The 23,600-nt window shown below is 59.7% G+C and overlaps 7 protein-coding genes across 7 annotated transcripts; 4 read left to right on the forward strand and 3 right to left on the reverse strand.

Moving 5' to 3' along the window:
* Positions 1-58: 58 nt before the first annotated feature.
* A1Q1_01079 (uncharacterized protein) lies at positions 59-7,519 on the reverse strand (the record flags this gene model as incomplete). Its single annotated transcript, XM_014325360.1, has 13 exons — positions 59-1,738; positions 1,808-1,877; positions 2,012-2,089; positions 2,453-4,644; positions 4,692-5,467; positions 5,772-5,827; positions 6,012-6,141; positions 6,189-6,370; positions 6,559-6,750; positions 6,791-6,972; positions 7,025-7,054; positions 7,102-7,435; positions 7,479-7,519. 13 exons carry the CDS (start codon positions 7,517-7,519, stop codon positions 59-61), a joined length of 5,943 nt encoding a protein of 1,980 aa, XP_014180835.1.
* Positions 7,520-9,115: 1,596 nt separating this feature from the next.
* On the reverse strand, positions 9,116-10,903 carry A1Q1_01080 (uncharacterized protein; the record flags this gene model as incomplete). Its single annotated transcript, XM_014325361.1, has 2 exons — positions 9,116-10,793; positions 10,854-10,903. The coding sequence occupies 2 exons, from the start codon at positions 10,901-10,903 to the stop codon at positions 9,116-9,118; spliced, it is 1,728 nt and encodes a 575-aa protein (XP_014180836.1).
* A 794-nt stretch (positions 10,904-11,697) lies between these two features.
* A1Q1_01081 (carboxylesterase-lipase family protein) lies at positions 11,698-13,451 on the forward strand (the record flags this gene model as incomplete). The annotated part of the gene is made up of 2 exons (XM_014325362.1): positions 11,698-11,755; positions 11,830-13,451. 2 exons carry the CDS (start codon positions 11,698-11,700, stop codon positions 13,449-13,451), a joined length of 1,680 nt encoding a protein of 559 aa, XP_014180837.1.
* Positions 13,452-13,984: 533 nt separating this feature from the next.
* A1Q1_01082 (uncharacterized protein) lies at positions 13,985-14,785 on the forward strand (the record flags this gene model as incomplete). Its single annotated transcript, XM_014325363.1, has 1 exon — positions 13,985-14,785. One exon carries the CDS (start codon positions 13,985-13,987, stop codon positions 14,783-14,785), a length of 801 nt encoding a protein of 266 aa, XP_014180838.1.
* A 32-nt stretch (positions 14,786-14,817) lies between these two features.
* Positions 14,818-16,656, reverse strand: A1Q1_01083 (uncharacterized protein; the record flags this gene model as incomplete). The annotated part of the gene is made up of 5 exons (XM_014325364.1): positions 14,818-15,282; positions 15,398-15,410; positions 15,583-15,687; positions 15,735-15,883; positions 15,958-16,656. The coding sequence occupies 5 exons, from the start codon at positions 16,654-16,656 to the stop codon at positions 14,818-14,820; spliced, it is 1,431 nt and encodes a 476-aa protein (XP_014180839.1).
* A 1,945-nt stretch (positions 16,657-18,601) lies between these two features.
* On the forward strand, positions 18,602-20,342 carry A1Q1_01084 (phospholipid transporter; the record flags this gene model as incomplete). Its single annotated transcript, XM_014325365.1, has 5 exons — positions 18,602-18,726; positions 18,767-18,921; positions 18,972-19,045; positions 19,087-19,555; positions 19,627-20,342. The coding sequence occupies 5 exons, from the start codon at positions 18,602-18,604 to the stop codon at positions 20,340-20,342; spliced, it is 1,539 nt and encodes a 512-aa protein (XP_014180840.1).
* Positions 20,343-21,250: 908 nt separating this feature from the next.
* Positions 21,251-22,524, forward strand: A1Q1_01085 (uncharacterized protein; the record flags this gene model as incomplete). The annotated part of the gene is made up of 2 exons (XM_014325366.1): positions 21,251-21,452; positions 21,665-22,524. The coding sequence occupies 2 exons, from the start codon at positions 21,251-21,253 to the stop codon at positions 22,522-22,524; spliced, it is 1,062 nt and encodes a 353-aa protein (XP_014180841.1).
* Positions 22,525-23,600: the final 1,076 nt, after the last annotated feature.

Below are 23,600 nucleotides of genomic sequence, written 5' to 3' on the forward strand. Positions count from 1 at the left end.
ATAGGTTGGTTACGAAGTTGGTTACGAATAGGGACTAGTCACAGCATGGTTCAAGTGTTCAGTGGTTCATATAGGGATTCTGCCGCCCCCCCACACCGCGAGCGATTGTCTCAAGCTCCTGGTCGCGACTGTTGTCGATGCGCAGCTGGTGGTTGCGACCTCCGATGGTGGATCCGCACTCGGGGCAGCGCGCTTCCTGCATGGTTTGACCGCACTGACCGACGGTGAATGGGTGCCCGTTGGGGCACTGGTAGAAACGGCCGGCCGTCCCAAACTCGGCATCGATCGTAGCGCGGACGATAGCCTCCTTCTCCTGGAGCGACACACTCTCGTACCACACGCCAGAATCGATTTGCTTGGCAAACTTCTTCCACTCGTCGAGGATAGAGTCGGCGTAGGGAAGAAGTTTGGCGATGTGGTCAGGGAGCGTCCTGTTGTCCGGATGCTCGAGGGGTAACTTGTTGACGGTACTGAAGAAGGCGTTCTCAGTTTTCTTGAGACGATGGAGACACTCCTTCTCCGCCTTCTCTGCGGCCTCGAAGCGTCGACCCCTACGCTCCTCTTCACGAGGGTGATTCTCAGCTGCGTAGATCTCACCCTTGATCTTGTGACGCATCTCTTCGAACTCAACACGCAGGCTGAGAACGTGGCTGTCAATGACCAGGCGGGGCATCTTGCTCTGGGTGGCCATGCGAGCTGCGAGGATGACATCGCGTTGCGCCGACCAAAGCAGGCCTGTCGCGAGGGCATTGAACGCACGAGCCTGCTGCCTCCAGATGCCGCGGATCTGGCCTTCATCGCCCCCCCTCCCCTTCCCCTTCGAACGCTTGGGGGCCGGGTCCTTGCGGAGCTCCTCGCCGATGACAATTGCCGTCGCTGCTAACTTGAGGCGTGCGTGAATTGTTTGCAGAAGAGCTTCAATCTTGAAACGGCTCTCTCCACCGGGGGGAGGGGCTCCCAGACGCCGGCGCGCGGTGAGAAGCGCGGCCTGAGACGGATCACGCGTGGCTGAGACACTAGACTCCCGGGCGATCGTGAGCTCGTTCCAGTAGATGGACGACATGGCGCCTTCGTAAGCTGCATTGTGAGGCATGCGGTGAGAGATGACCATCTCGCTAAGGAGACGGTACAAGTGCAACGTGGGCCCAGCAAACCTTTGCCAAAGCTGACCAGCTGCACCGTCGATGCCGAAGAGGCCAGGAATCGCGCACTTGAAGTAGTCAGGCTCGATGCACTTGTCGTCCTTCTTCCCGAGCGGGAACAACTTGCGCCGCATGTCTGCGAACTTGACGGTGCCCGGCTTGAGAAGATTGGTCTTGTTGAGGGCGACGCTAATAGTGGACGACTGGTCCGCAGGGGAGGAGCGCGCCAGCTCTGACGCAGCCTGACCGACTTCCGCACCGTAGCGCATGATCGCCACCTGCTCTTGAATGTCAAGAAGGACTCGCTTCGTCGAGCAGTTGTAGCGAGGCGAAGTGACACTGCCGCGGCAGCTCGGGCAAGTAATACGGCTCTGGAACCCTTCAGCAGTCGCGAGCCCCGTCCACTTCCCGGTCTTGGCGTCCTGCGTGTAGCAATCGGAAAGGCGGAGAGTGCCATCCAGAGTTTCCACCGTGAAGATATGGCCGCACTCGAGCGTGATGAGAGGCGTGTTGGGGTCATCCGCGAGCGTCTCACGCAGAGTGGCCTGCATAATGAGATCCGATAACTGATCGAGCTGATCATCGGTCGCGCAGGCCTTGCACACTTGAATCATGCACGGTTCACCGCAAACTGACATCAGCAAGATGGCATTCATGCAACATACCGGAGCTGCACGGATGACCGCAAGGAAGAGTGCCGGTGCACGGCTCATCGCAAGGCAGACGGTCGCACGGCTGATTGTCAGCGTGATTCGTTTCGATCTACGTACCATGCCGCAGGGCAGCTGACAGTCGCCAGCGGCGTGCTCACAACGCCACTCGCATTGCTGCTGACCTAGATGTCAGCGGTGGTCTTGATGGACACTCACAAGGCGCGCAAGCAACATTGCACTTCTCTGGACACGCTGAATGCGTGCAGACCCTCAGGCAGTCGCCGAGGCAGGTAACTGTAGTGTGGTCATGCTGTGAGCCGCAATCGCGCTGACAGAGGTGGCCGCAGGTTGGGACGGGTTTGAGACACGGGTGACGGACGTGGGTCGTGCGCTTGACAATCTCGGCAGTGCCCGCTCCCCGACTCAGCTCTTGGCAGTCGCCACAGCGGTTCGAGCAGGTCTTCGAACAACAGCTCAGGGCGCCGTCACACGTCTTGGTGCACTTCACGTCGGTCAGATCTTCGTCGCAGCATGCGACCATGGCGAAATGTTCGCAAGTCGGCAGCTTCTTCGACACAAGTGTTCTGCAATTGATCGCCGCGAGATTCTCCATTTGGAAACTGAGGTCAGGCCGGCCACTGCGGTATAAAGACGTACCAGAACACGTCGGCGACATGCCCGCAAGGAAGCTCAACGTTCTCCCGACGGACCAAACAGTTGCCACAGTTCTCGTAACAGCGTCGCTCGCAGGGGTGTCCACAAACGGAATGGACGCGCGAGCACTTCTCACGGCACTGGAAGGTCTCGTGCTCCTCGTCGTCAGGGTGGCAAGCGCGCGTGCACTTATGGCCACACTTGACAAGGGTCTTGTCGCAGGGCTGGTTGCAGCCGCCATTGGGCGACACGAGAGGTAACTTGCCGGGGGCATCGATGAACACGACCTGCCCATGACGCTTGCAGCAGATCGGGAAGCCAGGCCCGACCGCGCCTTGGTCGGCGAGGTCGTTGACGACACTGCGCCACATGTCGCTTGCCCCAGCCAGTTGCTCGGCGTTGCCGAGAATGTACATGCCGTGCTGGGCACGCGACAGAGCGACGTTGCTACGGTTGTTGGAGCGCAAGAAGCCGATCGTGGCGTTCGTCTTGGGATCCAGCACATCGGCCGAACCAGCATTGCGAACAAGGGACAAGATGACGATTTTGGCCTCCTCACCCTGGAAGTTGTCGACAGTACGAAGGTAGATCTGGCTGTTCAGGCTTACAGTGCGTGCGACTGTGTTTGGCGGCAGGTCAGGACCGGCTGATTCTTCATCGCCCATCGTCTGAACGAGCTTGTCTTGATCCCGCTCGTCGATGATGACCTCCACCTTCCCCTTGAGCATGTCGCGAATCTCAATCATCTGGCCGAGATACGCGCAGAGAATGACGATGTCACCCTCCTTCTTGTAGGGCCCTTGCTTGAGAAGGTAGAGGGCGAGGTCGCATGCCATCTCAGCCTCGAAACGGTTCGTCTTCGAGCTCCCGCTGTCGCCGCCGCCGGCCTCCTTGTTGCTGTGGTCCAGGAAGAACAGGTTCTTCTGCATACCTGCGACCTCAGGATAGGCGGCGACGGTTTCATGATCTTGGAGGCTGGGGTACAGAGCGTTGCGAATGAGAGACGAGATGTTCGGCGCCATGCGACGCTGCACCAACAGCTGAGACATGGGGAGTCCAGCGAGCGCGAGGCGCTCCATGAGACTCATGTCGAAGCGGAACAGCTCTCGACCACGGCGGTTATCCATCGACAACTCATACGTGTTGACGCTGGGACGAAGTTGGAGGGGATCACCGATAGCGATCACGTGCTCGACAGAGGGAACGAGACTGCTGAGGACATGTGCCTCAAGAACTTGACCGGCCTCCTCAATGACCAGGATCTTCGGGCTGAAGCCCGTCAAAACGCCGCCGAGCTTGGCGGCGCCGGTGGTGGTCGCCCCGACGAGTTGGATCTTGCTAAGGAGTGAGACGCGCACGTTGTCGGTAGCCTCGTCGAACTTGGTTCTCGCCGTCTCGTGCAAAGCTGTGAGAGTCTCAAACTCGGCAATGGACTCCTCGTCGAGACAACGCTTAGCTTCACCTTCGATCAGGCGTGCAACTGCACGACGCTCCTCACGGGAGAAGCTCCAGACGTCGCCATCATCCAGCAGGGTTGAGACGTCGCGCTTCGTCTTTGGGATCGATGGCAAGGTCTTGAGACCGAAGAAGGACAGGAACAGCTCCTGCCTCTCGAGCGCATCACGAGCAGTGGGTGGAGGTGGCATGTTGCCCAGTTCGAATTCGGATTCCGAGTCCGTCGGAGGCCGTCCCACGAGGTCGTTCTCGGAGACCTCCAGATTCTCAGCCTCCTCGTCTGAGAAGTAGTCGTCGACGTCGGCGAGAAGGTGACCATATCCAGCGGCGATGAGCTCCTGGGCATCATCCTCTTCCTCCGGAGTTGGCTTGGGGGCCAGCTTTGACCGTTTCTTTGACGTCTTCGTGAGCTTGGACTCCGATGCCGGCAAATGGAACCGCGAAAACGGCGCGGGGCTATGCTTGGCGGGGGACTCCGGCTGGCGTGCTTGAGCTTGCAGGCCCTTGAGATGGCTCAGGTCCGCTCCCTCCTTCCAGAAATCCCAGAGGGTGTACTCTTGCTGCTTCTTCGACTTCTTGCCGGAGCGCTTCCATTCACCGCTCCCCTGCTCGACACTGAACAGCTCCAGCACGAACGGTGGGGGCTGATTGACCGCGGCGCCGATGTGCGGGTAGAAGACTTCCATGTAGTTGAACAGCTTGTCGTTCGACAGATTGCCGGCGACCATATTGACAATGAGCTTTTCTAAGCGCTACCGTCAGCAACCATGGTTCTACTGCAACGTACCTCGTCCACCTCCTTCATATCCTTGTACGAGTGTCCGACAATGCCATTCAACTGGCTCCGTCCCTGCACTTGGCTGATGGTCTCCAAGTTGTACTGGGAGACAACCTCGTCTTTACTGCGGGTGCCGAGGCGAACAATGTCGCGTGTGACGTCGGCGTCATGAACAGCGCGGAGGATGTGATCCAGCGCATGGTTGGTATACGCGAGCAGAAGGACGGGACCAACATCGTTGGCGAAAAGAACACGCAGCAACTCGACGCCAGTGAAAGTCTTGCCGGTCCCGGGCGGGCCCTGAATGAGGCTGAGAGGTTGAAGGAGTGAGTCGACCACGGCGTCACTCTGGCTGGGGTCCAGCTTGCTGAAGCCATGAAGGACCTGCCGAGCACTAGCGATAGAAAGATCGTCACGAGGGTCGAAGGTGCAAGACTTGACCTCAGCTTCGGGTTTGAGGAGGGAGGACAAGTCCCACGTGAAGTTAGGCGCCGTAGAATACTGGGGCAGACCGATCTCGATACCGTCAAGGTCCCTGTGCACCAGATACTCTTGAAGGGGAACGCGGAGTGGCTCCAGCTGCTGAAGGCTGCGCAAGCAGGGGCGCATAGCCTCGTAAAGAACAGGGCTTTCGAGCAGGAATCGATCAGAAAACCCCTGGCACTCGCCTTGCTGGAGTATCTGGGCAGCTTCGAGGCCGACGGAGGGATCGATGAAGTGGATTCCGAAATCGAATGTCGGCACATCGTCACCGCTGGGGCGCGAATGGGCAAAGTTGGACGCCACTGTCGGTCAGCACATGTCAGTGCACTTGCTCACTCATGGTCAGGATGCCAATCGCAAGTTGAGCATCGCCGTGCTTGTACCGCGTGACGAGCGCCACAAGGCCACCCTGGGGCATGCGCTTCGACTGCTGCCAGTAGTCAACGCGGCTCTTCACCGTAGTAGCGCGGGGCCGTCCAGGCGGAGCAGTTGCACGTGCATGGACAACGAGGCCGTGACGACGGTCCAGAGTGAGATTGACGAACGAGATGTCGGTAAGGATCGGGAGGCGGCTACGAGTAAGCTGCAGCGGCCAGTGGCACTTACACAGAGTCGCGCATCGCAGACTGGTCGATGTACCATCCTCCCCCATCCCGCAGACACTTGGCGACTAAAGTCAGCTCCCCCCTAGCATGGAACATACGCTGCGTGCTGCGGAAATCAGTCGAGCCCATGTCCTCGAGAACAGCCTTGATGCCCTGCTGGAGACCGCCGGCCATGTCGGCACGCAGGAGGCGGAACTGGATATCAAGACTGAACGTCAGAGGAATACCACCATGTACTCACATCTTGGCCATACTGTCATCCGGCAAGTGGTGACGCGCACCAGGAATGTTGGCGGGCATGTATGGGTCCCGCTGAGCGACCATCTCCTCTTCGGTGGGAGGAATGCCGATCAGACGAATGTCCGCATGGTCTTCGGTCAGCGCAGATTGAGCCAAGTGCACTCACCATTGTTATGACGAGGGCCATCCTTGGACAAGTCGCCTGGTCCGTCGTACTCGCGATGAATAGCGGCAATCAAACCGAGCGATGACCCAGAGGTAAGGACGCGCTGCGTAGCGTTCTCCGCTTGAGGAAGAGCCTGAGAAACCGTTTCATTCATGAGGTTCATGGTCTTGCGAATCGCCGCGATGATTGCCTTCCTGTCGGCGGTCGACTGGGGGGCCAATTGGTCTCGGAACTGAGCCTGCGAGGTCTCCATGGCGGCCGCCCAATCCTCAAATTTCGTGCGCAAGAAGGTGGCAAACTCCTGCAGACGAGGATGGGTGGTGGGCGCAGTGCGATAGCGATTGACAAATCTGGTGTGAGCTTCGCGGGCGTCAAGACTCACTCAATGATCATGCTAGCGACGGGCTTGAACACTTGTGCTCCGGAGATGATCTTGACTGTCGAGATCGTCGCGAGTCCATAGCGACGAGACAGGCCGTCGTAAAACGACTTGTCTGCCATGCATGTGGTGATGTTGGTCTTCAGGGTAGTGATGCACTGGTCAATGTTGGCGTCAACGACGGCGTAAAGAGAGCTGGCATTAGCGGCGCCCCGATCAGCGGGCCTGGGCTCACTTTGTGGAACTCTTGGCGGCCGTCTTGAGGACCGACCCCGAGGTAAGATACTGAGAGTCAGCAAAGAGCTTTGCAGCCTCTACGCACGGCAATGAGTCCGATGTAGGACTGGAACGGAAGCGTGGTCGCTGCATCGCCCTTGGTAGACACCTTGGGAAAGCTGAACACATCGGCCAGGCGTGCTGGACCCCATTCCGAAACCTGGGGTCAGTGGGCGCAGCAGTCGCAACTCACATCAGAGAGGTCTGCCAGTGTCGCCTGGCGCTGTTCAAAGGTCTGTTGTCAGTGTCTCGATACCTGATCCTACATACCCAGCCGGTGTTGTGGGCGTTGGACTGGATGATGGCACCGATGAGACGATCGGCACTAGCTGCATTGATGATGGCGTGTCCATCCCGCTTGGCAGCAAGAATGGTGCGGATACACTGGGCGTAGGGTTGCACGCGAACGGGGAACACAAGTTCGTCCGACTGGGTGGTTGACACTGCGCTCAGTGTAGGAAAGGGAGGCTCCGTCGAGAGGCTGAGAATCGCCGCCGGTGCAGGGGCTTTGGGCGGCTGGGTCTTGACCTCAAGTGCGTTTGCCTGGCCACTGGGCTGGCCGTTGGACGCCTTGATGTGTGCAAAGTTACACTTGTCTCCTCTCCTTGGCAAGTCAGTTTGCTAGAGCGACGGACTGCTCTACTCACCAGCAGTTGCCGCGCGCGTAGTGGTGGCACGGCTGCCGCATGTTGACGGTCGCTTCCGTTGTGAACGACTGAGTGGAGAGTTGCCAGAGTTCAAGATGAGTAAGTAGAGTGGAGATGTTATGTCTTAAGCTCCGGGCCCTCAGCAGCCTTACCCCTTCGCCCCTCGCCGCAGCGCCCTTCTCCTTCACAGCAGTACAAGGTTAGCTTTAAAGCCCCATGAATGTCTGTCGCCCCGAGTGTGCCCTTGCACGGGGCGCTGTCCTGCAGCACAACCACTGCCCCCGTACCCCTTTGGCAGGCAATAGCGACGCGTTCACCAACTCATTCCTGCACCATGCAGGCGCTGGGTCGCTTGTTGTTGTCGTCAGATGCCTGCCATAAGCGATTAAAGGCCTCGTCATGAGACGTTTGGAGCCATGGGGAAGGGACTGTGCCATTGTCAGTGGTGCGAGGAAGACATGAAGACGGGGGCGTTCTAAGGTCGAGGAGGGCCGGACGGGGAAGGAGGGGCCGCAGTTGCGTTGAGCGAAAGGGACATCAGATCTGGGTCCCGACCTTGCTAATCTTCATATGTGTCGCACCATTGGGCGCATCAAAGCAGGCAGTGGATTGTGAGAGAGTCGGACGTGGGAGTAGTCTGATCGAGTCTGAAAGATGGAGCAGATGGGAGATGCGACGCAGGAGGGGATGACGCGAGGTGGCCACCGTGGGAAACAGTGCGTTCATCCCCTCTCTACCGTCCAGGCAGATAGATCTCTGTCCATGGCCCTGTTCCGCGACAATTGTTCTCCAGTACTTCCAGTCTGGTGCCTCTAGAGTGGCAAGGTGGAAGCCGAGCTGCAGTGCTGCAGATGTTATTTCCATCGTTACTTATGTCCACCGGAATCCACTCGGCATCTTGCAAATTCGCCGCTTCTTGTCGACCCTGATCGTATCATGAGGACAGGAATGCCTGTCCGCACAGAGCTGTGCCGGTGCGAGGAGCGAGGGCGCATGGACACAGACACTGCTGTCTCCGCCCGACGGACAAGTCGTTGGGCAGGAAGGGCGTGCACTCGAGGGCGACGTTGCAAGGCTGTGCGAGCAGGTGACGGCGTCGTTTCGTCTCCAAGACGGTATTGCCTGGGTCAGACAACACCTACGACGAGAGGCCACCTCACTCTCACGTCTGCATCATCTTCTTCCACAACGCTCCGTCGCTGACAATTCTGAAGACCCTGCAACGGCCGCCATTTAGCGCATGTGCTCATGGGAGGGGACTGGACGACCGCATAGCGACACCTGCGCTCGATAGCGCACCACGTCGTGCGACAAGCCACCCAGCACCTGCATCGGATGATCCAACCCTGCTCCATTCTGTTATGTGAGTTGGCCCGGCTGTATGACCTTCGATGTAGAGCCCCTTCAACCCACCGAATAGATCATGTGTGGACCAATATCCAAGATTTCTGAATCATCCCCATCATCAGCTGCATCGAGCGCAGAAGCTGACACACGCAGGCAGCGCCCGCTCGGTGTCAACTGCGAACACCACCTGCACCCTGCTCAGCCCTGCCCGGTCACTACAAGGCCTAACGAGTGCATACTTCTGACTATGAATACCGGGATATACTTATATGAAAACCTAGATCTATCGCCTACGACCTGTTGATGAGCGAGACGATGCTGTGACGGGCGTTGCTGAGGATGCTGGGAGCGTTGACGACAGCGTCGTAGAGCCTGTTGACGATCTCGTGGCTCTTGGCAACGACAGCGGGGCCAAACTTGTACGCGCCAAACGACGCCGCAACAATGAGTGCGAGGAGCGCGACCGTCTTGCGGATCTGCTGGCGACGGGCCAGCTTCTCGGCGCCAATGTAGTCCTTCCACACGGGCCAGGCGTTGTCCCACCACTGATCCAGGACGGTTCCGGGGTAGTGCGTGAAGATGCGCCCGTGCCCGCCCTTCTGCCAGTAGGACGACTTGATGCGCGGCCACGTCGTGCGCTGCAGGCGCGCGGCGATGCGGTCGTCGTACGCCTTGGCCGCATCGGCCTTGACCTCGAGGCGCGTGATGCCATTGTCGCGCATGGCCTGCACGATCTGCGTGATATACGACGCCTGCACCTCCAGGATCTCGGTCACCGAGCTGTGGTTCACGACCCAGTTGCCGCCGAGCGTCGTCCAGTAGTTGGGCAGGCCCGGGAGAGCCGTGCCGTGGTACCACGTCAGGTCGGCGCGGGTCTTGTAGTTGTTCGTGCTCTCCTTGGGCGCGGTGACTTCCATGTCGATGTGCTCCGCGTTGTATCCCGTGGCGAGAATGACAATGTCGGCCGGGATTTCCTCGCCCGTGTCGGTCCGGACGCCCTTGGGCGTGAGTTCCTGGAAGCGCGCAAAGACGGCGCGGACGTGCGGGCTGTTGATCGCCTTGAAGTAGCCGTCCTCGAAGATGTAGCGCTTGGCCTGGAACGGGAACTCGGGCACGATGTGCTCCTTCAGGTGCTCGGGCGCGCGGGAGATCATCCATTCACCAATCTTCTTCTCCATCCGCTTACGCTCGGCCGCGCCCTCCTTCTCCCACTGGACGTAGAAGCGACGGTCGATGTAGGTGAGGATGGCCCAGCGGTGCAGCCGCTGCAACCACGGATGCCGCTGACGGATGTCGCGCAGCTTGTCCGACACGGGGGAGCTGTTCGTGTCCTGCGTGATGGGGCCCGAGGAGGAAGGCATGAGCCACTGCTTGCTCTTGGCGATCGAGACGAGGTTGATCTTGTCGTCTCGGCCCAGAGTGCCCACGATTTGCACGCCAGACGCTCCGTTGCCGATGACAGCAACCGTCTTGCCGTGCATGGCCTCGTTCGTCAGGTCCTTCGGCCAGCGGGCCGCGTGCACAACGCGCCCCTTGAACTGCTTCTCGCCGGGGACCTCGATGCGCTGCGGCTCGGAGAAGACGCCCGTCGCACCAACGATAACCCGATAGTCCTCGGTGTACTCCTTGCCGGTCTTGTTGTCGCGCAGCGTGACGTGGTACACATCCTTGTCCTCGTCCCACTCAGCCTTGACGTAGTCGGTCTCAAGCCGAATGCGGTTGTTCAGACCCTGCGTCTTGCAGATGTTGACCCAGTACCGCTGGATCTCGGTGTGCAGCGGATGCGTCTCGGTCCACTGAGCGTTGGTGAAGCGCGAATGGGAGTAGGCGACGGCAGGCACGTCGCATCGGCATCCCGGGTAGCGGTTCGCATACCATGTTCCGCCAACGTCATCGAGGCGGTCAATCATGACCCAGTTGGACAGATTGGCCTGGTCCAGGTCGAGCGCGACCGAGATGCCGCCGATGCTGGCTGTCAGTTGCGGAAACCTATCCTAAGCTCACCCGGCACCGACGATGAGGACCGACGGGGTCTCCTTGGTATGGAGCTGCTCTGCGATAGTGAATGGTTGGGCCATGGTGGATGGGGCGATAGCAAGAGATAACCGGGGGATCGCGTGGAATGGCCCAATGTATATGAAGGTCGGGTCGAACGGGGTTCTCGGTGGCCACGGTGTCCATGTCCATTCTTCGGGCTCTCGCCAGGGTTTCCGCAACGCTTACTGAACTTTACCGGCGGAATCGGGTTTCGGGCATCACCACACTCTTCTTTCTTGTGAATTGCTTTGCTCCGGGTTCTGCTGCATCTTGGCGTGACTCATGCCACCTGACCTCATCAGTCTCGCTGCACGGACCGCCTTGTGCGTCTTGAACATCAACATTAGCCGCGTCGATGATATCAGACGTCCACAAAGAGCCCGAGATTTCGCTGATCTACGGCGTCGACAGCAATATCTAGGTGGGCGCGGATTGGTCGCGGGTCCGCCCGCGTCGTCGTGTCACGGCCAGATCCCTGACAGACCTGAACCTCAAGATGCGGACTGTTCGTGCGCTCTCACCGTCGTCCAGGACGTCTACCCCGCACGCCCGTTCCGAACCCTGCCGACTGTCCCTTGCATGCGCGCTCTCATCGCCCAATGTTCACCGTCGACAACAGCGCATGCAGAGTTACACCCCAATCACGTGTGCCTGCCCACTGACAACAATGAGACCTGACGCGATCTGGCACTCGGCTGATGCGAGCCCCACACTCTCGGATGTGCCCGACATTCCTGCCCACATGTCCACAAGAGCCAAGCCCACCTCCCTCCCGATCGACATATAACCTCGTCAGCAACCAAACGTCCCCGGCCGCCTTGACACAGACTCCGCAATGACCACCCAGACCCAGAAGAGCGAGGTCGTCGACACACCCGCGCCAGGCGACACTTGTGAGTTTCCCACCAGCGGGTGTGCCTGCAACCTCTCAGCCCGGTTGCTCAGGGTTCAAACACGCTGATAACAGACCGCCCCATCACAATCCCCGCCGGCGACCATGGAACCCTGCGGGGTATCGAGATCGTCGCCTCGGACGGCACAGCGCGAGCGCGCCGATTCTGCCAAGTGCCCTATGCTCAAGCGCCGGCTGGCGAGCTGCGATGGAGGAAGCCTGTTCCCCTCCCCAACGACCATGACTGGAGCGGCGTCGAGGGAGACAAGTTCGGATACATCGCCCCGCAGCCGACGTACGTCATGAAGAACGATGCGGGGGACGAGTTCCCTTCTGGCGTCCCCGGAGCAGTGGCGAACGAGGACTCGCTCACGTTCAACGTTTGGACGCCGCCGGGTGAGCCACCCGCCGGCGGCTGGCCGCTGTTCGTGTGGATCCACGGCGGATGGCTGCAGATCGGCGCCAGTGGTATGACGGACCGGACCGACCCCAGCTGGGGACTGGGTGACGGAGCGCTCAAGGCAGTAGTGGTCATGCCGGCGTACCGACTCGGTCTGTTCGGCTTCCTGGCGAGCGAGGAGATCCGCGCCGAGAACGACGATGGAACAGCAGGCAACTTTGGCTTCTGGGACCAGCGCCTCGCCCTCGAGGTCATCAAAGCGAATGCGGCCATCTTCGGCGCTAACGGGGACAACCTCACGCTCGGAGGACTGTCCGCGGGCGCCTACTCTGCCCAGATGCAGATCGCGTACGACCTGCGCCAACCGCAGCCGATCGTGAAGCGTCTCATGCTTTGGAGCAACACGCTCCCGGCGCAGCCGAAGAGTCTCGCAGAGTCGCAGCCTGGATTCGACGGTCTCTGTGAGAAGTTCGGCGTAACTGGCTCCGGCGAGGAGAAGATGAAGAAGCTCCGCGCGATCCCGATGCAGGACCTGGTCGACGCGGTGCTCCAGCTCAAGATCCACACCTTCCGTGCCGTCACCGACGACGCCTTCATTCCCTCCGACCTGTATGCGAGCTTCCACGATGGCCGCCTCGCCGCCGCGCTTAAGAAGTATAACATTCCCGTCCTCCTGGGTGAGGTGGCAGAGGAGGAGCTGCTGTATGGAGTGACAAACCCGCCTTCGTCGCGGGCAGACCTCCGAACCCAGCTGGACAACTACTATTGTCCTGCGGTTGTGCAACGCCTCCTCGACTATTACGACCCGCAGCTGCCTCCTGACCAGGGCGAACTGGAGCGCGGCTCAGAAGAGTGGAAAGCCCTCCGCGCCAAGTTTGGCGAGATCACGGCCAGCGGTCAGGTCTACGTCCCCGAGCGCGCACTCGTGCGCTCCCTGGTCGCCGGCGGCGTGGACCCCAACAACATCCTGCGGTACCGCGTTGCGTGGAAGCCAGACGCATACGCCAAGATCTCCCTGTTCGGAGAACACGTCACGCATGCGGATGACTATTGGTGTTGGTGGTACGGTGCGCGCTTCGGGTGGACCGAGAAGGACAAGAAGGTCAACCGCGAGTGGCTCGCGCCGCTCCAGCTCTTCCTCGAGGGACGGCACGAGGAAGCTGCGAAGGAGTGGTACCAGGGCAAAGATGCCGATGGGCGCAAACTGAGGGAGATCCGCGAGGGCAAGATTGGTGTCGCCGAGGATGACCGTTGGGACGAGTGCATGCGCATCGCGGATGCTATTGCGGGCAAGTAGAGAATAGTCAGAAGCCAATGCATACCATGATAACGGCTGGTTGACTGGAGAGACTGGTCAGCGTGGATGGAGGATCCTGCCTATCTCGGCGAGTCGGCCATTCCTCCGAGGAAATTGGAGTCCACAGATGTCAGCACCCTCGCTCCTGTCTCCATCGCTCCCTGCAGAAGGATTTCTCTCTCTGCCGTCATGTTCTATCCATGGAACGCGCGGGCATCAAGCGCGGCCGAGTGTTCCGTCAGCAGAGGGCAGGGTCGGTCAATTTGTGATAAGCGAGCACGTGCGGCCGTCCAGGGTCCATCCATCTTTCCAAGAACGTTTCTGTCTCTCGTCCTCTCGTTGGCAGAAGGTTCAGAGTGATCGAACCCATACCTCCGGAGAGCACGCCGAATGAAAAGAAACGCGCTTCTGTCAGGTCATGTCACTTTTCTGCTGTCTGACGCCATGTCACGGCCATAGGTTCGCTAGGTGTCTATAAATATGCGGGCATCGGGCAAGCAAGCCTCGCCCAACCCCATCTCACAACACCCAGCATGCTCCGCCTCCTCGTCGCTGCGCTACTCAGCGTGCCCGCTCTCTCCGCGCCGGTCGCGACGCCCAACTTCGAGGTCAAGCTCTCGCTCCTCCCCGCCGCTCTTTCCTCCGGCAAGCCCTCCTCCGAGCTCGTCTCCGCCTTTGCGCTCGAATCCTCCTCCGAAGAGCGCACCTACGCCTATTACGACACGGACGAAAAGGCCCTGAACGCGGCCGGCTGGGCCGTCCGCCTCCGACACAAGGAGGGCAAGGACCTCCAGCTGACGTACAAGAAGAGGTACCCCGTCTCTGACCTCTCCTCCGCGCTGTCGCAGGCCAAGGACGAAGGGTTCGACTCCAGCGACACGAACTACGAAGCCCAGGTCGACTGGAGCTACGGCAAGCAGGTTCTCTCCTTCTCGAACGAGAAGAAGACCTCGTCTTCTGGATATTCGGGCACTTCGCTCCCGGATGGTGGAGCCGGACTCCAGCTCCTCGTCGACAAGATTCCCGGCAAGCTTCAGGACTGGCACAGCAAGGATTGGGGCAAGAGCACGCTGAAGAGCTCGCGCGAGCACGGCCCCGTCACCTCGAGCGTGTGGGACGGCACGTTCGAGGGCGTCGAAGCCAGCGTCGAGGTCCTCCCCGTCAAGGCCGCCAGCGGCAGCGGAACTGAGCTCTACACCGAGTTCTCGTTCAAGGTCAACGACGAAGCGACGGCTAAGAGCCTGAGGGACAAGGCCATCAAGCTCGTCGAGGGCAAGGGATGGCTTGACAAGGATGGAGACCTCAAGACCTCCATCGTGCTGGATCGGTACTAGCCATATAGGGGATTATGTCAGAAGATACCAGCCTAGAGAAGAGACGCATCGCCCAGTGCACCGAGCAAAGCTCCATCAAGCCAGGACAGATCGCCGAGATCGCCGAGTGGGGCCAGAAGGGCTTCGAGAGACAGCGGAGACTCCTGATTCACCGTGTCAAGGCCGAGACAGACCTGCACAGCGCGATATGTCTCCTGCAGCTCGGGTACCTGTCTCGACGCGATAAGGAGCAGGGTTGCGCTCCTCTTCAGAGCCGATTCGAGCACGTCCCAATGTGTCTCGTTACAGCGTGAGACAACGTGGGCGAAAAAGTCGGTCACGAACGGCAGGAGAGCTGTGTTGCCCTTCAAGATGAGCTGCAGAGCGAACGAGATGGAGTTCGAGATGTGGAGCGAGGCGTAGGGCGACCATGCCTCATGTGCCTCGGGTGCCAAGGTGGCCGCATAGGCGAACGCATCCTTGCACATCTCCCCTGCGCGGTGTATAGCGGCATCGACCTGAGGGCCAGAAGTCAGACTCTCCACGATCAGACGGTGGATCACGACCCGAAGTCCGAGAAAGGAGACACGGCAGGAACCTGGAGTCAATTATGGATAATGGTTGAACACTCACGAACACCACTCGGCTGGATTGGTGAGTCAGTAAACAATTCGCTGAACCGCTCGGTCAATCGGTCCACGCGGGTCTCAAGGTCATCCAGAATCGTGAGGCGAGTGACGACCGAATGCCCAGCGTTGACCTTGTAGAAGTGTCGAAGGAGATCGCTGCCGTCAGGTCCACGCCTGACTGAGACTCACTCCACAATCTCGGTCAGATGGCACTCGGCCACGAAACTCAACATGCTCAACCGCGCATCGCGGCTATCCCCCTCGACCTCGGGAATGCGGACGTTGTGCGTTTCTCTTGCAATTCTGGAATCAGCGGTGGGGTTGCTATAGAAGTAACCCACTGGCAGGGTCTGCCATAGAGGAGAGCTCGCCACTTGTCATGCACAACCAAGCTCCACCATATCCTCCGCCTAATGCTCTTCTCCCAGTCTGGCAATGTCCAGAAAGTCGGGTCAATGTGGAGCCCGAGGAGCTGAGCGGCGCCTGCCGCCTGCAAGGTAAGCACTGATCAATGTCTCTCCGCTTCCGTGGCCATTGCGGAGTAACGTTCGGTTGCAGACTTACCCTTCCCAAACCAATTTCGCACTGACCCGCATTCTCGCTTGGTCTCGAACACAGAACCAGGATTGCGAGCTGGAGCGTCCTGAGTCGAGGTTGCCGATACTCGTCCTCGAGTCCCAGCAACGCCTGGGCCCAGAGCTCCTTGCGCAGAGGAGCAATGTCGGGGAGGTAGCTCGTGCAGTGTGCCATGATCCCCGTCAGCAGAGCGTAGCGCGGCGACGTCCGCGTGCTCGCCACCAGCCTCTCTCCGTCAATGAAGGGGAACGCAGGCAGGGTGATGCGCACGAGTGCCTCGATGGCCCTCTCCGCCGTTACTTCAGGTACGAGCGCACATGCAGTTCTGAATGCGTCCTGCCCAGAATTGGGCGCACGGCCGTAGAGAAAGGAAGGGTGCTTGATAAAGTACGCCGGGTGTTGCTCGTCGGTCGAGACTTGCCTGAAGGAGAGAATGCCCTCGCGCGTGAATGCCGAGCTGACGCGAGAAGAGGGGAGGATAAGGCTCGAGAATACGCCCGTTCCCACAAAGTGGGACTCTTCGTCGTCTGCGTCGTCTTCGAGCGAGCTGGGGTCCTCGGTCGGCGCTGTCCGCGTCATAGAGGACGGTCCGGCAGCGGCGGGTTCCGCTGGAGGACGCAGCGACGGGGGAACAGGTATTGCTAGAGGAGGCGAGTTGCGCCTACGTTTGCGAGAAGTCGGGGCCATGTTGAACGTGCACTCCCTTCCCCGCGTACTGCATCCGACACATGGCGGGGCGACGGGGATCGCGCACATTTGCTTGTTGCGCCGGCCTTGCGTCAGCATTGTTAGCTAGAGGTCAGCTCACAGGCATCGCACGGCCGCTTAAGACGTGATCGGGGGGACCTTCCTGCATTCGTTGTGTTCACTGCTGATGAAGCTTTGGGCATGCCGGCCACTGGACGGAGCGACTGTAGTAAGCGCCTACGGGCCGAGAGATAAGTTCAAAGACGAGATTATCGTTATCCGACCCCGTTCTTGGCCGCACTTCGCCGAATTGCTTCCGCTGCTGGCCGCGGCGAGCTCACCGGTGTTCGTGACGTCTGCGATTGCATGGCACCACTCCGCTGGAGCAATTCACGCTGCAGCTTGGCGTAAAAGGGCGGCATAAGGAACAGGAAGACGGTCAAGTGACATTCAGCACGGTGGGCGAACATAAGCTCTGACGCCATCAGACCCGCCTTCCCCGCGGCTGAACATCATGTGCTCAAGCCATGAGTCTCTTTGCAGCACATGATTCGAGTGTTCGGATCGTGGTGGAGTCTTCGAAGGTGCGCCGCTTGCGCGTTTGCGTTTGTTCCTTGTTGGAGCCAGGCAGATCCGGGCACCAGGCACGACGATCGTACCGGGGCTGTGCAACATCCGCATTTTGGACCCGCAGAGCGTTGCAACCTCTTCAACCAACTGACCCCGAAACAGACTTCCTAGCACTCGGAGGGCGGACGGTTAAAGTATGGATGCCCGCCGTCTAGCTCGTCTAGTAGACACGGCTTGCTGACAGACGGGGGGCCGCTCACTGGCTGCCGTGGTCCGTCAGTCGGAACCGGAACTCAGCTACAGGCGGTCGGAGGCATGCATGATGAGACGAGGATGAAATGCTTCCGCCCCTCAGGCTCATGCTCAGGCTCAACCAAGCGAGCCGTCCTTTGGCGTGCTTTGCGTGCCGTACTCTGGCAAGGGGGAGGAACAGAAGAGTGGGACTCACCGCGCGATGGAGCAATGAGCTCTCGAGCATTGACGCGGGACCAAAGCTTAGGTAGGAACCCCTGTATTGAGTAATATCGCGGCGTACTCGGCGATGCGTCCGTCCGTCCTCTCTATCAGTAGTGACCTGCTCCTCTGCTCCGCTGCCGCCCGCCTCCAGGCGAGGGTGAACTTTGCGCGTCTGGATGGTGGCCCGCAGGTACGAGATTGCAGCCAGGCACCGTGTCTGCTCGTCAAAAGAAACTGATCTGCGCAGTGATTGGAAGGTGAAATCGCTGAAAACGCTCAAAATGTCGCGGTCACATGACTTATAGCCGGCTATGGCGTACAACGGACCATTCACAGAGCTCCTCACTCCGCTCTAGCCTCTACGCCGCGTCGTATTTTTGGCCGCGAGCTGGCCCTGCCCGGGGCACAACGCCTGCAGACCCCTGCATGCAGACAGGGTCAGCCTGGGCTTGGCGATCTTGGCATCGAGCACCGCACACCACCTGCACCCCTCCCACATGGGGCTCGAGGCGTCCCGCTCGACCCAACACACAGCCAACAAACTGCTCATGCGACCCCTCTACCCCTCGGGCCCCTTAGCTCTGGCTCGCAATTAAGGACCCCGCGCCCCGCCTGACGCCATGTACGCAATACGCAAGCGTTCCTACCGGGTCAGCCCCTTTGCGCGCTAGCCCTGCCCCGGGCCCAACTTGGGGCCAGCCCGCCCCGCTAAACGGGCTAGGCTGGAGCAGAGTAGTGCCCCCGCGTCCATCCCCCCGCCCGTATCGCTTTATCATATCTTGAGTTTCTATATCATCTCACTATCGCCCCGCCCGACCGAGGATCGCACCCTTTCGCCTTTCGTCTCTTTGACAGCCGGACCGCGACGACCGCCACCGCCACCATTCCACCCACAACCGAATTATAATCATCTACAGCCATGGCTGGCCTGAAGAACATCTTCAGTAAAAAGTCGACGGAGGTCGACTCCGAGGCAGAGGCCCGCCGCAGGGCGTCCGTCGCGAAGAGCAAGCGCCGCAAGGCCAAGCTCGGCTCCACCGCTACGTGAGTTGCTCTTCCGAGAATGTCTAGCTGACAGTCACAGCATCTTTGCGGCCGGAGCGGCGCTCTTCTCGGACGGATATGCGAACGCCGTCATCTCGCCCGTCAACACGGTGCTCGCCATTCTGTACCCGGAGACGATGGACTCGAAGAAGAACAACAACCGGACGGTCCTCAGTGCCGTCGCTTTCGCAGGAAGTGAGTTCGCAAGCTGCTGCGCCGCCCAGCTGTCGCCGTGCTGACCTCAGTGATTCTCGGTATCCTCTCCTTTGGCGTCATCTCGGACAAGATGGGCCGCAAGCCAGGCATGTTCCTCACCTCTGTGCGTACCTGACCACAGCGACCGCTGAAGCTAACATCTAGTCGATCATCGTTATCTGTCTCATCCTCTGCGCTGCCTCCTCGGGTCCTCCCCAGGTCATGATCAACTGCCTCATCGCCTTCCGTTTTTTCCTCGGTATCGGTATCGGCGGCGAGTACCCCTGTGGCTCCACTGCGGCTGCCGAATCGTCCGAGAACTCGACGGTCAAGAAGGGTCGCCAGCAACGCCTGTTCGTCTGGGCCACGCACTTCATCATCGACATGGGCTTCCCCGCTGCGTGGTTCGTGCCCCTCGTGCTTGTCTGGATCTTTGGCGAGAGCCGCAAGGGCCTCGGCATTGTGTGGCGCGGCGCGTTCGTGCTCGGCGCCTTCCCGCCGCTGCTCCTCATCATCGCGCGCCTGTTCATGGACGAGCCTGAGGTGTACAAGAAGAACTCGATGAAGCACAAGAAGATCCCCTACAAGCTCATCTTCCGCCGGTACTGGGTGCGCCTGCTTGCCGTGTGCTTCTGTTGGTTCATCTACGACTGGATCACGTACCCCTTCGGTGAGTTCTTCTGGCACGGCGAAGCTGACCTCTAGGTATGTACGCTGGAACGATCACGTCCAAGGCGATCGGCGACGACCCTCCCCTCGTGCAGCAGCTCGGCTGGGGCTGTCTCATCAACTTCTTCTACGTTCCCGGTGCCTTCATCGGCGCATACCTCTGTGACTGGCTCGGTCCCAAGCCGACCATGATCCTGGGTCTCGTCATGCAGTCCATCTTCGGATTCGCCCTCTCCGGCGCCTACGGCTACTTCAAGGAGCGCATCGTCGGCTTTGCGATCATGTACGGCATCTTCCTGTCGTGGGGCGAGGTCGGTCCCGGAAACAACGTCGTTCTCTTCGCCGCCAAGGCTTCGGGCCCCACCGCGGCCCGCGCGCAGCTCTACTCCCTCGCCGCGGCCAGTGGAAAGGTCGGCGCCTTCATCGGCACGTACACGTTCGACTACATTGTGCGCCGCTTCCCGCCCGGAGACCTCCAGGAGACGGGTATCTTCTACATTGGCTCCGGTCTTGCGCTCCTTTCTGCGCTGGTTGTTCTCATCTTCTTCCCCAACATTCGCGCGGACGCCATGAACGACGAGGACGCCCTGTTCCGCCAGTACCTCATCGAGCACGGCTACGACGTCTCGGGCATGGGTATCGGAAGTGAGACCTCGCTCGAGAGCGGCGCCACCATCGAGGACGACAAGAAGGTCTTCCCGAACGGAGTCCGCGAGGAGGTCGTCGAGGCGGACATTGACGACAAGAAGTAGGCGCTTGCGTTGAGGGCGTAAGCCCAAGTTGCGTAAGGACCTCGTCGTCTTCGCCTTCCGTTCACTCAGTCCTCCCCCTTCTCGAATGCCCATTTCTTCATTCTTCGCTCTTTTTAGTCTTTTTCAACAAAAATGTCTTGCCCCTTACCAAGGTCTCAACGTCTTTTCCAACACACGGACTGGGTTTTTGTCAACAAATCGGAAACTGTATCTATCCCCGCGGGAGCAGCCCTCCTGGCTCTCATACACCACAACTATGCTCGTATCAATTATGCACCGAATCGGATCGAAATCAGAGTTTTCTCCTCGGTCATGACTAACACCTCGTTCTGTTCAGGTCCTGCCGGTTCTGTGGGAACCCTGGGGGTGACATCCGGACGTTGGGCAGGTGGGCTGTTCAGGGAGCGTTATCTCATCTTATCACGGGACGCCCCTCCTCGGTCCTCCCACGGGACGCCCCTCCTCGGTCCTCCCACGCGCACAACCATGACTCACCCCTCCTCTTGTGGTGAACGCCCCGAAATACGCCACGATCGCTTGTGGGGCATGCATCCTTGCATGCCAAGAGAGATCGAGAGCGCGTGACACTAACACCTCAAGAGACATTGAACTGCGCACGTTAGTGCGGACTGACATGGATCTCGGATCCGACCTACTCACGGACCCGGCACCAGGTCACCAGAAGCAGGAATGTGGCCCGACACATACAGCACATGAACGCGGAAGCTCAAGAGTCAAGCATGGCATGCATGGGCCACCTGACCGGCAGAGGAACCCGGGCGATCTCAGATCTGGGTCTTTGTAACGCGTCGACTCGGCCGGCGTCCGCTTTGGGGGTTTATAAGAATGCTACCTCGCGCATCACTTTGGTTCCCGACATCGCAACTCTGATCTCAACGGGAAAGGACATGCTACCCACCATCACCTGGTCCATCGCCGCCCTCGGCCTAGCCGGCTCGACCGCTGCAGGAGAGTACGACCTGTACACCTTCCTCCTCTCCTCGCCCCTCGAGCGGCGGCAGCAAACGCGCACCTGCAACGGCCAGACGGTCTTCCAAACCTGCCCCGACGGGCGAACGTGCGCACCCTCGGGTTTCTACTGCTGCGGCCGTGAGTTATCCTTCCTGCTGTTCAAAGGAGTGCAGACTAATACATGCAGAAACCGGAGCCTGCATCAACGGATACCGATGCCTTGGGACTGGCTGTTGCCCACCTGGCGTCGAGGACGCGCTTTGCCGGCAAATTCACGCTGCAGCCGATAACCCGGAACAAATGTCAAGCCTTATCTCCAGTATGGCAAACGACTTCATGACGCGAACCAGTGGCGGACTCCCGAGCGGGCTGTTCCGTGAGTCACTCTTCCGGCCTCACTCTAACCCCAGCCTCCCTTCCGCCCCTGGGCACGGGCGCCATCCCCGCTCCCATGCCAACCGGCGGCACCTCCGGCCAACGCCGCGTAGTGAGCACAAACGGCCAGCGTTCCCGTCGCGTCGAGCCTGAAGAAGTCGAGGTCAGCGACGAATGGGAGCAAACCATGTCCTGCGACCCCTCCTCGGCCGGCCAGCGCACAAACAGCACGCAGGCCAAGATGGAAATGGAGATCAGCACGGACGTCGCTGGAATCACGATCGCGTCTCAGTCTTCCTCGTCCGAGGGCGAGCTGAAACTGTCCCTGGGTGGAGTGGAGGTTGCCAAGGAACAGGTTGAGCAGTTGCAACAGCCCACAGGACAGGGGGGCACGACCACCGGGTGCGAGGTGACGTTCAAATGGAGCCGGGAGGCGAGTCTGGGTGACCTGAGCCAGAAGCTCGAGATCAGCTGGACGTGGCCCATCCTCCAGAAACGCCAAGACCAAGGGGGTCAGTGGGGACAGATCGACCAGATTGTGGTGTTTGGCGACCGCGAGGCACTAAAGCAGGTCACGCTTGGGAAGAGCTACAACCCCGACAATGACGGAGGTGATGGAGGCTCGAGCTCAACGTCTTCGGGGCCTTCGTCTTCAGGGGCAGCAGCTCCCGCCGAGACCAGTGCGGCCAGTGCGTCGGCGTCTGGGAGCAACACTTCGGTGCCTCAGCAGAGCGCCGTGCCTGCGCCGGAGAGACCTTCGAGTGGCGCACTCGCAACCTGGACCACGGGCTGGGGTGTGCTGCTTGTCCTGGGCCTCGGAGCAGTGCTCGACTAGTCGGACAGCAGGAGGTAGCAAAGACGAATATGACTGTGACAATCTCGCAATCGACGATTTGCAGAGGAAAACATCAGGCATGATGATATGTGGTAAACTCTCGACGTTAATGTGATGAACGAAGTGTTTGTACCGGAACCCGAGCACTAAGCGGTTAAAGTGACAAAAACGGAGGGTTCAATGCTCACGAGCCGGCAGGCTTGCTCGTAACCAAAACCAACCGCAGTGATGCTTCCTGAAAGGCCAGTCAACCCTAGTGGGCAGAACAGTCCTGACGAAGCTTTGACGGAGGCATATGCACTGACCCCATCATCGGCAGCCCATTGCTGTGTGTGCGGCAGGAAGATGGATGGGAACAACCTCGCATGGCAGGGCGACCCATCCGTCGCGAAGAAGTCTCGCTGAGTGACACGCCATGGCGGCATGATAGCCACGCGCCACATTACACCGGCTGTCAGAAGCAACCGTAGTTAAGTTAAAAGCACCAGTTATTAACTGGTTCGAGGGCGGCGGGCTCGAGCCTCATCCCACAGCTCCCCTTCGCCTCTGTGCACCGTGTTTGGGTCCAAGCTACTTGACCCAGCGTTGAGTGCAGGTGCGTTGCGAGGTGGGGATGGAGCAGTAGGGACGGCCGGTGCCAACCTGCAACCGGAAGTTATATAAAACCGTCCACTGTCCACACCCACCTGTCGAAAGCTGGCCGCAGTCACCTGCACTAGAGCGATCATGTCGGCTCAAGCATACTACCCAACCCCGTAAGTCAGGCCACTAGCAGTCTTACTGACGTCTAGCTTCGACGGCAACGGCCCGATACCGGCCGTTGCCAACCGCTCCTCACTCGACAGTGGTTCGCCAAACCCTCCTCAGGCCCCTTCCGGAACTCAACGCTCGCACCAGAAGCTTCAAGGCTCGATCGACCTCAATGACAAAGATGATGTGTACGTCGCTCGGAGGAGTGTAGTGGACTCACACCAGGTCGAAGCCCTTGCTCTCAGACAACTTCAGCCTTGACACTAAGTCGCAAGCCGCCACGGCCGTCTGCGAACAGCGCAACAGTCATTGGGGGCGCTTAAGGG

This window comes from Trichosporon asahii (genome assembly GCF_000293215.1).
Source record: "Trichosporon asahii var. asahii CBS 2479 unplaced genomic scaffold scaffold00048, whole genome shotgun sequence".
In the NCBI taxonomy this organism is placed as follows: domain Eukaryota; kingdom Fungi; phylum Basidiomycota; class Tremellomycetes; order Trichosporonales; family Trichosporonaceae; genus Trichosporon; species Trichosporon asahii.